The sequence below is a fragment of the Rutilus rutilus genome (genome assembly GCF_951802725.1).
Source record: "Rutilus rutilus genome assembly, chromosome: 1".
Classification (NCBI taxonomy): domain Eukaryota; kingdom Metazoa; phylum Chordata; class Actinopteri; order Cypriniformes; family Leuciscidae; genus Rutilus; species Rutilus rutilus.
Window position 1 is genome coordinate 55,589,183 of NC_140209.1, and position 16,814 is coordinate 55,605,996.

Sequence of the window (16,814 nt, forward strand, 5' to 3'; positions counted from 1 at the left end):
CTTCTGAACAGGGCGGAGGCTTCCAGTGGGGACAGGTGGGGACCACCAGGCGGAGAAGGCGCTTTGAGGGAGACACTCCACTTGACTGTACACTGTAACCAGGTAACAGGATTTAACTTCCCAACAGCATATGGAACGTTCAATTGAAATACCTTCTCTCTTTCTGAACAGGGCGGAGGCTTTCAGTAGGGACCGGTGGGGACCACCAGGCGGAGAAGACGCTTTGAGGGAGACGCTCCACTTGACTGTACACTGTAACCAGGTAACAGGATTTAACTTCCCAACAGCATATGGAACGTTCAATTGAAATACCTTCTCTCTTTCTGAACAGGGCGGAGGCTTTCAGTAGGGACCGGTGGGGACCACCAGGCGGAGAAGACGCTTTGAGGGAGACGCTCCACTTGACTGTACACTGTAACCAGGTAACAGGATTTAACTTCCCAACAGCATATGGAACGTTCAATTGAAATACCTCCTCTCGTACTGAACAGGACAAGCCTTCAATGGGACATTTGGAGACCACCAGACGGAGAGGACACTTGAGCGGGACACTCCACTTCGGCTGTGCACTGTAACCAAGTAGCAGGGTTTAACTATTCAACAGCATATCAAACGTTCATTTCAAATACCTTTTCTGAACCGGGCAGCGACTTTCGATGAAGCATGTGGAGACCACCAGTCGGAAAGGATGCTCTAAGCAAGACACTCCACTTCAGCTGCACACTGTATCGATGCAACAGGATTTAACCATTCAGCAGTAATAAAACATTCCGCTGCAATACCTTCTCTCGTTCCAACCAGACCGCGGCTTTTGGTAGAGACGTGTGGAGACCACCAGACAGGAAGATTGCTTTAAGCAAGACGCTCCAGTTCAACTGTACGCTGCAACAATGTAACAGGAATTAATGGATCGGCAGCATTCACAGAGTGGGACTGTCTCAAATGGTAAGTTGGACGCTGGATGTAACGAACCCCGTTCAGAGACAGCGGGTGAAAGACTATAGAAGCGAGTGCACAGCAGACTATTAATACTTCTCCACACGATAAACTCCACTCCATAACACAAACCGTGTGAATCGTCACTTCAGGCACTGCATTCCACTCGCACACGTGCATTCGGGCCAGCACTCACCCACCGGTCTTTCTCCCACCAGATCGACTCTCGTCTACACGGGCTCCACTTCTCTCAGAGACGGTCAAACGGATGTAGTAATCGTCACATTCAGTGCAGGAAGAACAAAAGTTGGAGACAGATCATTAATTCACTCGGTGTAATACTTCACTCGTGCCACACGCTTTCCAGACTTTCCACACCACTTCAGTGTCAGTGCATATAAACAACGGATCAAATACTCATCACTTTGCGTCTTTCCCACTGTTGACGATATCCCCTGGATCTCATTGACAAAACTTCACTCTCTCATGTCCATTTCTCGGCTTCAATCTTCGCCCTGCTTCACAGTCCAGCTTCAAATATAAACAACCCGCCGACAGAACACAGTAACTCACGGAAGGAGAACCACACTGACCGTCTGTTTCCTCTCTCTTTTTAAAGCCCCATCTTAATGCGCGTCCCTCTCACAACACTCTCTGTAATTCTCCTCACCTGCTGTCAATCAGGCAATTGGCCTCACTGCCATGGCAACAGATTTCGCGATGTGATAAGACGACCATCCACAAGAGGTCTCCAAATACTACTGCCTTCAAGAGGATTTTACTCTCTCTCCTTATCTGGCTTTTGTCACACCGTGACATATGGCTCCATATACAGGTAGTTGTATTACATCTAGTTATGGAGTGTTTGGGTCAGCCCAAAATGTTGTCATATCCTGCTCCATGACAAAAATGCCTAAACTTTAGCACGTATAGCACAGTCTCACAGAATAGTTACAAACTTTATAAAGATGATGGTTATTTAAAATGCAATTCACTCTGTAACACTTGTTACTCATGATTTGCTTTTTGCTTTTTGTGCTGAATGCCACTGAAAGGACAGACTAAAGATGACTATCTGTATCCCTGCAGTGAAGCCTGTGGCCCAACCGCTGAAGCCTGTGGCCCAACCGCCGACGCGTGTGGCCCAACTACTGAAGCCTGCAGTGAAGCCTGTGGCCGAACCGTCAAAGCCTGCAGTGAAGCCTGCAGCCGAACCCCCTAAGCCTGCGGCCGAACCGCCTAAGCCTGCAGTGACGCCTGCGGCCGAACCGCCGACGCCTGTGGTCGAACCGCCTAAGCCTGCAGTGACGCCTGCGGCCGAACCGCCGACGCCTGTGGTCGAACCGCCTAAGCCTGCGGTGACGCCTGTGGTCGAACCGCCTAAGCCTGCGGTGACGCCTGTGGTCGAACCGCCTAAGCCTGCAGTGACGCCTGTGGTCGAACCGCCTAAGCCTGCAGTGACGCCTGCGGTCGACCCGCCTAAGCCTGCGGCTAAACTGCCACTTGGGGGTCTGAGTGGGCCTGAGTGTGCGGGTCGCGATCACCACGATGGCCACGGCTGTCGCGATCACCACAGCGGTCATGATGGGAAATGTAAATCGTGACATTGATTTTGCTGAACTCAAGTTCTCTTACAGATTATTTCAGTGCTTTATTCGTATTGAATGTTTGCAAATAATTGCAAAGAAACTGCAAGTAACGTGTTGAACTAAACATGAAACTTTGAAGTAGAAAGACTGAACTATATATAATTTATATTCAAACCGTAAATGAGACCTTCAGCATACAGTGTTTTCTGTCATGTGTCTTCATAGCAAAGCCGGGAGTGTGTCCAAGCACCAAAACTGGAGGAGGAAATTGTGCCAAGTTGTGTTACTATGACAGTGACTGTCCGGACAATGAGAAATGTTGCAGCAATGGATGTGGACATCAGTGTATGGCTCCATATACAGGTAGTTGTATTACATCTAGTTATGGAGTGTTTGGGTCAGCCCAAACTGTTGTCATATCCTGTTCCATGACAAAAATACCTAAACTTTAGCACGTATAGCACAGTTTCACAGAATAGCTTTACAAAATTAATAAAGATGGTTATTTAAAATGCAATTCACCCTGTAACACTTGTTATTCATGATTTGCTTTTTGTGCTGAATGCCACTGAAAGGACAGACTAAAGATGACTATCTGTATCCCTGCAGTGACGCCTGTGGCCCAACCGCTGAAGCCTGTGGCCCAGCCGCCGAAGCGTGTGGCCCAACTACTGAAGCCTGCAGTGAAGCCTGTGGCCGAACCGTCAAAGCCTGCAGTGAAGCCTGTGGCCCAACCGCCACTTGGCGGTCTGAATGAGCCTGACTGGGCTGGTCGCGATCACCACGGCGGTCATGATGGGCAATGTAAATCGTGACATTGATTTTTGCCGAACTCAAGTTCTCTTACAGATTATTTCAGTGCTTTATTCGTATTGAATGTTCCCTGTTTATCACCAAATAAATCTTGTTTAATGAAGTGTTTTTGCTTGATTGGAGTTTTTGGTACAGAAAATACATCTCCATTTCTGTGGATACATGTCGTTATCCTCGGTGTCAAAAGAAGTGTTTCATCCTCTGTATAGTCAAGGAAGTTGGTTTATCCTGTCTAATCAAGGAAGGTTGTGTTAACGTTATCCTCTGCAATGCCAGAGAGTCATTCTCTGTATAGTAAGGGAAAATGTATCCTCCGCTCAATCAGGGAAGGTTAACAGCTTTTACAGTTCATGTTGAGGTTTATCCTCTTTGTCAGGGAAGTACTGTCAGGAAAACATCACCAAGGTTAAAAGAAAAGCTACGTTAATCCCCAACCACTGATAAATCAAGTGATCAGTTCAAATCATTGTTAGGACAGCACATGGACTCAATAATAGGACAGCACATGACTAAGTCAGATTGGGTTTAACAAAAAAATCTGGTCTTCACAGATTGTCCTTGTATATAGACCTCCTATAATGCAGATTTCTGCTAATCTTAGTTGGTCCTCATCTTCCAGGTGTGTTGATCATCTCATTCGTGAGCCGTTGCAATGGGCTTTCCCTCATTGGCGAGGGAGGTCTGTTACTAGCACGCATCCTTGATCCCTCACTTTATGCTGTGTGGGGTTGAGGCTGGCTGGTGTAGCTTAAGGTGAGAGGCTTGGAACCAAATGTCATACTCTCCAACCATTTTTCTGATCATTGCAAGATTTTTCCCTGAAATCATAACTGCGCACCCATTGGTACTTATTGGTGGAGTGAATAGAATCTATTATATATATATATATATATATGTATATTATCTATAATAGAATAGTTTCTTTCAAATGCGAAATATTGCTATAATTAAATGTCTTGTCTTTCAGTGATCTGCCGATGACTTTTTGCTTTATGTTCTCATTAGAATGTTCAGGAATACCGTACAGACGGAGGTTCCATCTCCGCTGATATCGCTCGGCATCGTTCAGTCTTTGCTCAAGTTCGTGGATTTTGGTGCTGTTTAAATTGGTGGTAGTTTTGCAGCTCTTCAAGTCTGTTTTTACAGCGTTTACTTCTTCAAACACAAAGTCAATTGATTTCTTAAGGCCCTCAATGCTCACCGTGTTGCTGGTAATCATTTTGCCGAGGTTGTTTGCACTTTCTTTAATCCTGGATGTCAATGCCTCAATGACATTATCTTGCAATTCCGTCAAGGAAATTTCGCCTCGAGATTTCTTTTGTTGAGGTTTCACAGGCGTATCTAGGTCGGAATCATGTACGATCTCGAGACTTGGGCTTTCAGACCGGGTGACAACTGGATTTTTTTGGCCATATTGATGGTCTACCTCGATGTGTGCAGCAGATTCACCAACAGCGACAGGAACATCTAATTCCATCTCTTCCGTAAGCGACTTGGAGGTAGAATTCTTATTTTTTCCTTTGCGTTTCATCGTGCTATCCTGGGTTTCCATGTGTGTTCAAGAGTTCAGTTAACGATCGCCAACTTAAGGAGGAAATTAAACTAACGTAAATAACAAGTTACTCCGCCTAAACAAAACAGGAAATGGCCTAATGCATAATCGAGCGATATGATCCGTCCGGGTTTAAATAGAGTTAAAATATAGGGGATGTCCCCCTTTTCTTAATTGCGTCCTTCCCTCGCATCCTACATGGGGTGGAGCTGAGACGCGAGGAAAGGAAACGAGGATGCAAAAATAAGAATTGAGAAGACTGTCCCATGTCTTAAAGGGATAGTTCACCCAAAAATGAAAATTAGCCCATGATTTACTCACCCTCAAGCCATCCTAGGTGTATATGACATTCTTCTTTCAGACAAATACAATCAGAGTTATATTTAAAAAAAAGTTAAACAGCCCTTCACTCTCATTATTAAGTATCCCATCATGTATATGTTCGGGAACTCATGTGCCCCTGAAATCACAAGATGTGGAGGTAAACATTCCACTATAATGTAAATTAATGTAAATTAATTAGATACATATAATTTGGTAGTAAAAACATAACGTGTTGCACATTTTATTGGTGCAAAGTTGAGTATGGTATGTGTAGGCCTATTTTGTACAACATTTGCAACTGTTTTTATCACTTAACCCTAAGTGATAAAACCCTACCCCTAACCCTAACATTTGCAACTTTTATCACTTCATTAGAAGCATCACTTTTTTCTTTTCTTTTTGCATTTTTTTGCAAAACTATAAGCGTGTCCAATCGAGTAATCAAAAGCTTGCAGTCTTTACGCTTACTTGAACACTTGGGCCAAATAGAGGAAATACGTCATGCAAGTAGACAAGTAGTCAAGTGCAAAGACCGCAAGTGTGGGTATTTGGACAAGGCATTATTCACAATATTATTTACGGTTATTATTACGACATCTGGCGTGAACGCATAACTCCGCTCCTCCAAACTTAATCAAACACACCTGAACAAGCTAATCAAGGTCTTCAAGATGAGGCTACTAGAAAGTTACAGTCAGGTGTGTTTGATCAGGGTTGGAGTTACCCAGACCTCCTTGGATCTTTAAAAACGCCTTTTCAGAAACTTTCATACAGCAGCACGTGTTTTCAGTGTCTCACTGTTCTCCTGACTGACTAATTCAGTGCGGTTTCCAGCAGAGCTCATTGTGAGATCACAGGTCGAGAGGATGACAACTCGAGTGTACTGCTCGTTGAGAGTTGTTTTATTGTGCCTGTCTACATGGTTGTGCACAACGCTCGCTGGAGTTGCAGGTGAGAAGATCTTTTAGCTTCATTACACAGTCTGAAGAAATGCATAAACAAGTGCCTTACAAAATATGACTTCTTTTGAACATTGCTACAGTACATTTAGTTGCAATAGTAAATTTATGAAAAACACATTAACTGTCTATGTCTTCTATCTGCTTTGTGCTTATTACACACCCCACTACTCTTTGTTTTTAAAACTGAAACCGTTACAACACTCCCTGGTCCCTTTTAACAATCCTCTTCTGTAGAGTCCGGTCAGTGTCCGGTAATGCTGACGGTCGTGCCGTCTCAACGAGGATGTACTTCTGATAGAGACTGCTCTGGAGGACATAAATGCTGTCAATTTCCCTGTGGGCCAGCGTGTGTGCCGCCTGTTTTCAGTGAGTTTCAATTAATGATGGATGCTAGAGGTCTCCCAAAAGAAACCCTGAAAATTTTCACTCAGACGTTGCTAGTAAACTTCACAAATAATTGCAAAGTAACTGCAAGTAACACATTGAACTAAACATGAAACTTTGAAGTAGAAAGACTGAACTATACATCATTTATATTCAAACCGTAAATGAGATCTTCAGCATACAGTGTTTTCTGTCATGTGTCTTCATAGCAAAGCCGGGAGTGTGTCCAAGCACCAAAACTGGAGGAGGAAATTGTGCCAAGTTGTGTTACTATGATAGTGACTGTCCGGACAATGAGAAATGTTGCAGCAATGGATGTGGACATCAGTGTATGGCTCCATATACAGGTAGTTGTATTACATCTAGTTATGGAGTGTTTGGGTCAGCCCAAAATGTTGTCATATCCTGCTCCATGACAAAAATGCCTAAACTTTAGCACGTATAGCACAGTCTCACAGAATAGTTACAAACTTTATAAAGATGATGGTTATTTAAAATGCAATTCACTCTGTAACACTTGTTACTCATGATTTGCTTTTTGCTTTTTGTGCTGAATGCCACTGAAAGGACAGACTAAAGATGACTATCTGTATCCCTGCAGTGAAGCCTGTGGCCCAACCGCTGAAGCCTGTGGCCCAACCGCCGACGCGTGTGGCCCAACTACTGAAGCCTGCAGTGAAGCCTGTGGCCGAACCGTCAAAGCCTGCAGTGAAGCCTGCAGCCGAACCCCCTAAGCCTGCGGCCGAACCGCCTAAGCCTGCAGTGACGCCTGCGGCCGAACCGCCGACGCCTGTGGTCGAACCGCCTAAGCCTGCAGTGACGCCTGCGGCCGAACCGCCGACGCCTGTGGTCGAACCGCCTAAGCCTGCGGTGACGCCTGTGGTCGAACCGCCTAAGCCTGCAGTGACGCCTGTGGTCGAACCGCCTAAGCCTGCAGTGACGCCTGCGGTCGACCCGCCTAAGCCTGCGGCTAAACTGCCACTTGGGGGTCTGAGTGGGCCTGAGTGTGCGGGTCGCGATCACCACGATGGCCACGGCTGTCGCGATCACCACAGCGGTCATGATGGGAAATGTAAATCGTGACATTGATTTTGCTGAACTCAAGTTCTCTTACAGATTATTTCAGTGCTTTATTCGTATTGAATGTTTGCAAATAATTGCAAAGAAACTGCAAGTAACGTGTTGAACTAAACATGAAACTTTGAAGTAGAAAGACTGAACTATATATAATTTATATTCAAACCGTAAATGAGACCTTCAGCATACAGTGTTTTCTGTCATGTGTCTTCATAGCAAAGCCGGGAGTGTGTCCAAGCACCAAAACTGGAGGAGGAAATTGTGCCAAGTTGTGTTACTATGACAGTGACTGTCCGGACAATGAGAAATGTTGCAGCAATGGATGTGGACATCAGTGTATGGCTCCATATACAGGTAGTTGTATTACATCTAGTTATGGAGTGTTTGGGTCAGCCCAAACTGTTGTCATATCCTGTTCCATGACAAAAATACCTAAACTTTAGCACGTATAGCACAGTTTCACAGAATAGCTTTACAAAATTAATAAAGATGGTTATTTAAAATGCAATTCACCCTGTAACACTTGTTATTCATGATTTGCTTTTTGTGCTGAATGCCACTGAAAGGACAGACTAAAGATGACTATCTGTATCCCTGCAGTGACGCCTGTGGCCCAACCGCTGAAGCCTGTGGCCCAGCCGCCGAAGCGTGTGGCCCAACTACTGAAGCCTGCAGTGAAGCCTGTGGCCGAACCGTCAAAGCCTGCAGTGAAGCCTGTGGCCCAACCGCCACTTGGCGGTCTGAATGAGCCTGACTGGGCTGGTCGCGATCACCACGGCGGTCATGATGGGCAATGTAAATCGTGACATTGATTTTTGCCGAACTCAAGTTCTCTTACAGATTATTTCAGTGCTTTATTCGTATTGAATGTTCCCTGTTTATCACCAAATAAATCTTGTTTAATGAAGTGTTTTTGCTTGATTGGAGTTTTTGGTACAGAAAATACATCTCCATTTCTGTGGATACATGTCGTTATCCTCGGTGTCAAAAGAAGTGTTTCATCCTCTGTATAGTCAAGGAAGTTGGTTTATCCTGTCTAATCAAGGAAGGTTGTGTTAACGTTATCCTCTGCAATGCCAGAGAGTCATTCTCTGTATAGTAAGGGAAAATGTATCCTCCGCTCAATCAGGGAAGGTTAACAGCTTTTACAGTTCATGTTGAGGTTTATCCTCTTTGTCAGGGAAGTACTGTCAGGAAAACATCACCAAGGTTAAAAGAAAAGCTACGTTAATCCCCAACCACTGATAAATCAAGTGATCAGTTCAAATCATTGTTAGGACAGCACATGGACTCAATAATAGGACAGCACATGACTAAGTCAGATTGGGTTTAACAAAAAAATCTGGTCTTCACAGATTGTCCTTGTATATAGACCTCCTATAATGCAGATTTCTGCTAATCTTAGTTGGTCCTCATCTTCCAGGTGTGTTGATCATCTCATTCGTGAGCCGTTGCAATGGGCTTTCCCTCATTGGCGAGGGAGGTCTGTTACTAGCACGCATCCTTGATCCCTCACTTTATGCTGTGTGGGGTTGAGGCTGGCTGGTGTAGCTTAAGGTGAGAGGCTTGGAACCAAATGTCATACTCTCCAACCATTTTTCTGATCATTGCAAGATTTTTCCCTGAAATCATAACTGCGCACCCATTGGTACTTATTGGTGGAGTGAATAGAATCTATTATATATATATATATATATATGTATATTATCTATAATAGAATAGTTTCTTTCAAATGCGAAATATTGCTATAATTAAATGTCTTGTCTTTCAGTGATCTGCCGATGACTTTTTGCTTTATGTTCTCATTAGAATGTTCAGGAATACCGTACAGACGGAGGTTCCATCTCCGCTGATATCGCTCGGCATCGTTCAGTCTTTGCTCAAGTTCGTGGATTTTGGTGCTGTTTAAATTGGTGGTAGTTTTGCAGCTCTTCAAGTCTGTTTTTACAGCGTTTACTTCTTCAAACACAAAGTCAATTGATTTCTTAAGGCCCTCAATGCTCACCGTGTTGCTGGTAATCATTTTGCCGAGGTTGTTTGCACTTTCTTTAATCCTGGATGTCAATGCCTCAATGACATTATCTTGCAATTCCGTCAAGGAAATTTCGCCTCGAGATTTCTTTTGTTGAGGTTTCACAGGCGTATCTAGGTCGGAATCATGTACGATCTCGAGACTTGGGCTTTCAGACCGGGTGACAACTGGATTTTTTTGGCCATATTGATGGTCTACCTCGATGTGTGCAGCAGATTCACCAACAGCGACAGGAACATCTAATTCCATCTCTTCCGTAAGCGACTTGGAGGTAGAATTCTTATTTTTTCCTTTGCGTTTCATCGTGCTATCCTGGGTTTCCATGTGTGTTCAAGAGTTCAGTTAACGATCGCCAACTTAAGGAGGAAATTAAACTAACGTAAATAACAAGTTACTCCGCCTAAACAAAACAGGAAATGGCCTAATGCATAATCGAGCGATATGATCCGTCCGGGTTTAAATAGAGTTAAAATATAGGGGATGTCCCCCTTTTCTTAATTGCGTCCTTCCCTCGCATCCTACATGGGGTGGAGCTGAGACGCGAGGAAAGGAAACGAGGATGCAAAAATAAGAATTGAGAAGACTGTCCCATGTCTTAAAGGGATAGTTCACCCAAAAATGAAAATTAGCCCATGATTTACTCACCCTCAAGCCATCCTAGGTGTATATGACATTCTTCTTTCAGACAAATACAATCAGAGTTATATTTAAAAAAAAGTTAAACAGCCCTTCACTCTCATTATTAAGTATCCCATCATGTATATGTTCGGGAACTCATGTGCCCCTGAAATCACAAGATGTGGAGGTAAACATTCCACTATAATGTAAATTAATGTAAATTAATTAGATACATATAATTTGGTAGTAAAAACATAACGTGTTGCACATTTTATTGGTGCAAAGTTGAGTATGGTATGTGTAGGCCTATTTTGTACAACATTTGCAACTGTTTTTATCACTTAACCCTAAGTGATAAAACCCTACCCCTAACCCTAACATTTGCAACTTTTATCACTTCATTAGAAGCATCACTTTTTTCTTTTCTTTTTGCATTTTTTTGCAAAACTATAAGCTATAAGTGTCCAATCGAGTAATCAAAAGCTTGCAGTCTTTACGCTTACTTGAACACTTGGGCCAAATAGAGGAAATACGTCATGCAAGTAGACAAGTAGTCAAGTGCAAAGACCGCAAGTGTGGGTATTTGGACAAGGCATTATTCACAATATTATTTACGGTTATTATTACGACATCTGGCGTGAACGAATAACTCCGCTCCTCCAAACTTAATCAAACACACCTGAACAAGCTAATCAAGGTCTTCAAGATGAGGCTACTAGAAAGTTACAGTCAGGTGTGTTTGATCAGGGTTGGAGTTACCCAGACCTCCTTGGATCTTTAAAAACGCCTTTTCAGAAACTTTCATACAGCAGCACGTGTTTTCAGTGTCTCACTGTTCCCTTTCGTGGTCACTCCGAGTTACGTCGGATGACGACGATTGGGGTTTCGCTTAGAAGCCTATCACCTTCGAGTATATAAAACGAGCCAATGGCAATGAAATGCCATGGGTCTGCGGAATTTGCATAGCGTAACTCCGCCCGCCGCAGGGGGTATATAAGGAAGTACGCTGCACAATGCAGACATGCTTTCGCTTCGGAGCCGAGAACTTCTCCACTCCTGCAAGCCAAAGATTCTGAGTTAGTCTTCTCTTACCTTCGAGACGAGCGAGCTCTCCGGTGTTGGTGTGACGGCGATTTCAGCGAGTGCACACTTCCCTGCTGATCTTGTCAGTGATCTGACAGTTAGTGTGATTTCTCCCTGTTCGCTTCAACATCCGCGGAGTTTTCCTCTCACAAAAAGAGCATTGCATGTGGCACGTCTTTTTAAAGATGTCTCGCCCGTGCACTTCTGGTTGTGGTCGCGATGTATTTTCTCCTGATGGGCACAATCTCTGCTTAGCGTGTTTGGGCGTTGATCACGCTGAAGCAGCGTTTGTGGATGATTCATGTTCTCATTGCGGGAACATGACCATCTCCATGCTGCGGTCGAGACTCAATGAGCTCATCAGAGCGAGAGTCCCCTCATCCACACCCCGATCTACGGTCTCCCCGAGAGGCTATACTTCGGCTGGTGGCCAGGGTGACCTGAGGGTATCTGTGTGGGACAAACCGCCGATACGTCCACGGTCCACACACCCCTCTTCAGCATTGGTACCCGCGAGCGTGCAAACCGAAACCGCCGGTCCCTCTACGGAGGCCCCGCGCGTTTCGTTTCGCGTTCCACAGGAGGATGCAATGTCGATCACTGCATCACAAGGTGGGCATGAGTCCTCGGGAAGTGAGGATTCGGCTGTGTTGCCGCCCTCGGGCGTGCCAGCATTGCCCGAGTCTGATCCCGAGCTGACTGCCATGCTTTCCCGGGCAGCCGCGGCCATTGGGCTCGGGTGGTCCCCGCCGCCCGATCCAGTGCGCTCGCGGCTGAATGATTGGTTTTTGGGAGCGGCCGCTGACATTCGTCGCCGCCCAACCCCAATACCATTCTTCCCGGAAGTGCATGAGGAAGTCACGCGGTCCTGGAAGGCTCCCATGTCTTCCCGCGATCGTTCGTCGGCTTTCTCCGCCTTTCCTCCCCTCGATAGAGCTGATGCTTGTGGGTACACTGGGATTCCCACGGTTGAACGTTCTGTCGCGATGCAGCTGTGTCCGGCAGGCGCTTCATCACGTGGTGATCCTAAGCACCCGTCCAAAGCCTGTGGATTCTCGTCCACTCTCGTGGCGAAGTCTTACAGTGCGGCGGGACAGGCAGCTGTCTCTTTGCATGCCATGGCCATTCTGCAGGTCTACCAGGCCCAGATGCTTCGTGACATGCACGAGGGCAGGACAGACCCAGGGCTCGTTGATGAGCTGCGCGCCGCCACCGACCTCGCTCTCCGAGCGACGAAGGTGACCGCGCGCTCCCTGGGTTTGGTGATGTCCACAGCTGTGGTCCAGGAGAGACATCTCTGGCTGAACCTGGCTGATATGTGTGAGCCCGAGCGGACTCGTCTGCTTGATGCTCCCATATCCCAGGCCGGCCTTTTCGGCGGTGCGGTCGAGGATTTTGCCCAACAGTTCTCGACCGCCCAGAAGCAGACTGAGGCTATCAAGTACATTTTGCCCCGACGCTCCGCTGCTCAGCTGTCGGCACAGAATCCTCAGCCTGCTCGCCGCCGAGGGCGCCCTCCCGCGGCCGCCCCTCCCGCACGGCCCCAGCAGCAACCTTCACCCGGGCCGCGTTGTGGAGAGAGCCGCAGGCAGGCGCCACAGCCCTCTCTAGCCCCGCCGCCCGCTAAACGCCAGGCCGAGCGGCGCTCCCGAGACGGGCTGCTCAGGGTTGGCTTCAATTCTGTCCCAGGAGCTGGTAGCAGGGCCACTCCTTCCCCCGGTGGAGGGCCGGGGGAGAATCTTTTGTTTTCCACTCCCCGCTGCTCGTCCAACGACGAGCAGTACTTTGATGTGGTTGAAGACAGAATTGAATTCCCCAATCCTGAGCCGACAGAGTCCGAGGGACGCAGTGCGCGCCACCCTCGGGTCCCGCCACTGCCGCCCTCCTCTGTCCCAGAGGGGGATGACAGCACGCGCCGCCCACGGGCCACGCTCCTCTCATCCCCCTCTGTCGCCAGACCCCTGCCAGAGCACGCCCCCGTGGGACGCGCGCCCTCCCCTGGCCTCCTCTGGCAGGACGCGGTTAATGACCGTGCCCCCGCACAGGGCCGCTATGCCACCCTCGCCGGTGCCGGTCATTCCGCCTCGCTGCCCCACCGACGGTACGTCTGTGGTTCGTATGACCCCGCTGGTGCACTTTCTGGAGGCCTGGCTAGAGCTTCCCAGACTGTCCCGCTGGGTCGCGAGAACCATCAGGCTCGGCTACGCGATTCAGTTCGCGAGATCTCCTCCCCGCTTCAGGGGAGTCCGCTTCACTATGATCGGTGGCAATGCCCCTGTCATGAGAGCGGAGGTCGCCACCCTACTGGCGAAGGGTGCGATCGAGATTGTCCCTCCAGCCGAAATGAAGTCCGGCTTCTACAGCCCTTACTTCATTGTACCCAAGAAGTCCGGTGGGTTACGGCCAATCCTCGACCTGCGCGTCTTGAACCGCTCCCTTCACAGGCTGCCGTTCAAGATGCTAACGGCCAAACACATCCTCCAGTGTGTGCGGCCGCAGGATTGGTTTGCAGCGATCGACCTGAAGGACGCCTACTTCCATGTCTCCATTTTACCTCGACACAGACCGTTTCTACGGTTTGCTTTCGAGGGGCAGGCATACCAGTACGCGGTTCTCCCTTTCGGGCTAGCCCTGTCTCCTCGCGTCTTTACGAAGGTCGTCGAGGCAGCCCTTGTTCCCCTCCGGGAACACGGGGTTCGCATCCTGAACTATCTCGACGACTGGCTGATCCTAGCTCACTCTCGAGACCAGGTTTGCGAACACAGGGACCTAGTGCTCCGGCACCTAGCTCGTCTGGGCCTTCGGGTCAACTGGGAGAAGAGCAAACTCTGCCCCGTGCAGAGGATCTCTTTTCTCGGTATGGAGATCGACTCGGTCGCCATGTGCGCGCAGCTTACGAGCGAGCGCGCGCAGTCACTGCTGACTTGTCTTCGTCAGTTCGAGGGCAAGAGTGCGGTTCCACTGAAACTTTTTCAGAGGCTCCTGGGGCATATGGCATCCGCAGCCGCAGTAACGCCGCTGGGATTGCTTCATATGAGACCGCTTCAGCTTTGGCTTCGCGATCGAGTCCCGAGGTGGGCATGGCAACACGGCACGCTCCAAGTCCCAGTGACTCCAGCCTGCCGTCAGACCTTCACCCCGTGGGCGAACCTCAGTTTTCTACGGGCCGGAGTGCCCTTAGAACGAGTTTCCCGGCATGTTGTTGTATCAACAGATGCCTCCAACACGGGCTGGGGCGCCATGTGCAATGGTCATGCTGCCGCGGGCTCCTGGACAGGACCCCAGCGCCTTTGGCATGTCAATTGCCTCGAGTTGCTGGCTGTACGTCTCGCCCTGCACCGCTTCCATGCGCTGCTCAGGGGTCAGCACGTACTAGTCCGATCAGACAATACCGCAACAGTAGCGTACATCAACCATCAAGGTGGTCTACGCTCCCGCCGTATGTCGCAACTCGCTCGCCACCTCCTCATATGGAGTCAGAAGCATCTGAGGTCGCTTCGAGCCATTTATATCCCGGGACACCTGAACCAGGCGGCCGACGAGCTGTCTCGAGTTCGGCCTCTCGCTGGAGAATGGCGACTCCATCCCCGGACGGTTCAGCTGATTTGGGATCAGTTCGGCGACGCACAGGTAGACCTGTTTGCCTCCCACGACTCGTCCCATTGCGACCTGTTTTATTCCCTGACCGAGGGCACGCTCGGCACGGATGCACTGGCGCACAGCTGGCCGCGGGGCCTACGCAAGTATGCGTTTCCCCCAGTGAGCCTTCTTGCGCAGACCTTGCGCAAGATCAGGGAGGACGAGGAGCAGGTCATTTTGGTTGCCCCGTATTGGCCCAACCGGACCTGGTTCTCCGAACTAGTACTCCTCGCGACAGCACCTCCCTGGCCAATTCCTCTGAGGAAGGACCTCCTTTCTCAGGGACGGGGCACCTTATGGCACCCTCGTCCCGATCTTTGGAACCTCCACGTGTGGCTCCTGGACGGGACGAGGCAGGTTTGAGTACCCTACCACCTGCGGTGGTGGCTACCATCACTTCCGCTAGAGCATCGTCCACGAGACATGCCTATGCGTTGAAGTGGAACCTCTTCGTCAACTGGTGTTCTTCTAAACATCAAGAACCCACGAAATGCCCGATCAGTGTCGTGCTTTCCTTCCTGCAAGAAGGGTTGGAGCGAAGGCTGTCTCCCTCCACCCTGAAAGTGTATGTTGCCGCCATTGCCGCACATCACGAAGCAGTTGATGGTAAGTCTCTGGGAAAGCACGACCTGATCGTCAGGTTCCTGAGGGGAGCGAGGAGACTAAATCCTCCTCGTCCTCCCCTCGTTCCCTCTTGGGACCTCTCAGTGGTTCTAACTGCCCTGCAGAGTGCTCCATTTGAGCCTTTGCAATCAGTGGAGCTTAAGTTCCTGTCAATGAAGACAGCGCTCCTGGTTGCATTGGCCTCCATCAAGAGGGTAGGGGACCTGCAGGCATTTTCGGTTGACGAAGCGTGCCTGGAATTCGGGCCGGCTGACTCTCACGTGATCCTGAGACCCCGGCTTGGATATATGCCCAAGGTTCCTACCACCCCCTTTCGAGACCAGGTGGTGAACCTGCAAGCGCTGCCCTTGGAGGAGGCAGACCCAGCCTTGGCACTGCTCTGTCCAGTACGCGCCCTCCGTGCTTACGTAGACAGAACGCGGTGTTTCAGGACCTCAGACCAGCTCTTTGTCTGTCATGGTGGGAAGCTGAAGGGAAAGGCTCTCTCAAAGCAAAGGTTATCTCACTGGATAGTGGATACCATTGCTTTGGCATACCAGCAGCAAGGTCGCCCGTGCCCCCTTGGTGTGAAAGCCCACTCCACACGTAGTGTGGCTTCCTCTTGGGCTCTAGCGCATGGCGCCTCGCTAACAGACATTTGTAGAGCTGCAGGCTGGGCGACACCCAACACATTCGCGAGATTCTATAATCTCCGCGTAGAGCCAGTTTCTTCTCATGTACTCGCTTCAACCAGCCGGTGCTAGATTCTGCTCAGGTGTCTTCGCTTGCTCGCCATTCCTCTCCACGGACGGGATACGTGCGATATTCTCTCAGGTGAGTCTGATAAGCTCTGAGTTCCTCCAGCACTGGTGACGTCAACGCCTGAGTTATGCCAATCTGCCATAACGCAGCTTTTGCGCTTGACTAGGTGCCTCCATGTGCATGGTTCCCCCTCTGGGCGACCCCCACATGTGTATTCCACTGTAAGTCTCCTTGTGAGCGTGTGTCTTTCCCTTGGCAAGCCACCTTGCCACCCCTGGGGTTTAAAATTCCACCTGCGGCTGGACACCCCAGTGATTCTCCATATGCATCCCTCTGGGTCATATGTGTATTCTAAGTCCCCCCCATCATGGCTGGGCATGATTGCATATTTCTCTCTGGAGATATGCTTCCCAGTGTACCTTGGTATCCCTGTGTTAAGT

At 48.8% G+C, this 16,814-nt stretch overlaps 2 protein-coding genes across 5 annotated transcripts; both read left to right on the forward strand.

Annotated features, from left to right (window-relative positions):
• Positions 1 to 2,003: 2,003 nt before the first annotated feature.
• On the forward strand, positions 2,004 to 3,441 carry LOC311304823 (uncharacterized protein; the record flags this gene model as incomplete). The annotated part of the gene is made up of 3 exons (XM_084432128.1): positions 2,004 to 2,529; positions 2,751 to 2,888; positions 3,135 to 3,441. The coding sequence occupies 3 exons, from the start codon at positions 2,004 to 2,006 to the stop codon at positions 3,338 to 3,340; spliced, it is 870 nt and encodes a 289-aa protein (XP_084288254.1). The 3' UTR covers positions 3,341 to 3,441.
• Positions 3,442 to 5,873: 2,432 nt separating this feature from the next.
• LOC311303148 (uncharacterized protein) lies at positions 5,874 to 8,544 on the forward strand. 4 transcript variants are annotated; one of them, XM_084429463.1, is made up of 6 exons: positions 5,874 to 6,165; positions 6,411 to 6,542; positions 6,770 to 6,907; positions 7,162 to 7,632; positions 7,854 to 7,991; positions 8,238 to 8,544. In XM_084429463.1, the coding sequence occupies exons 1-6, from the start codon at positions 6,081 to 6,083 to the stop codon at positions 8,441 to 8,443; spliced, it is 1,170 nt and encodes a 389-aa protein (XP_084285589.1). In that variant the 5' UTR covers positions 5,874 to 6,080; the 3' UTR covers positions 8,444 to 8,544. The 4 variants fall into 4 exon arrangements, with proteins under 4 accessions (XP_084285589.1, XP_084285587.1, XP_084285588.1 ...); XM_084429461.1 differs by having other exon boundaries at positions 5,910 to 6,165; positions 7,854 to 7,994; XM_084429462.1 differs by having other exon boundaries at positions 5,921 to 6,165; positions 6,770 to 6,910.
• The last annotated feature ends 8,270 nt before the right edge of the window (positions 8,545 to 16,814 follow it).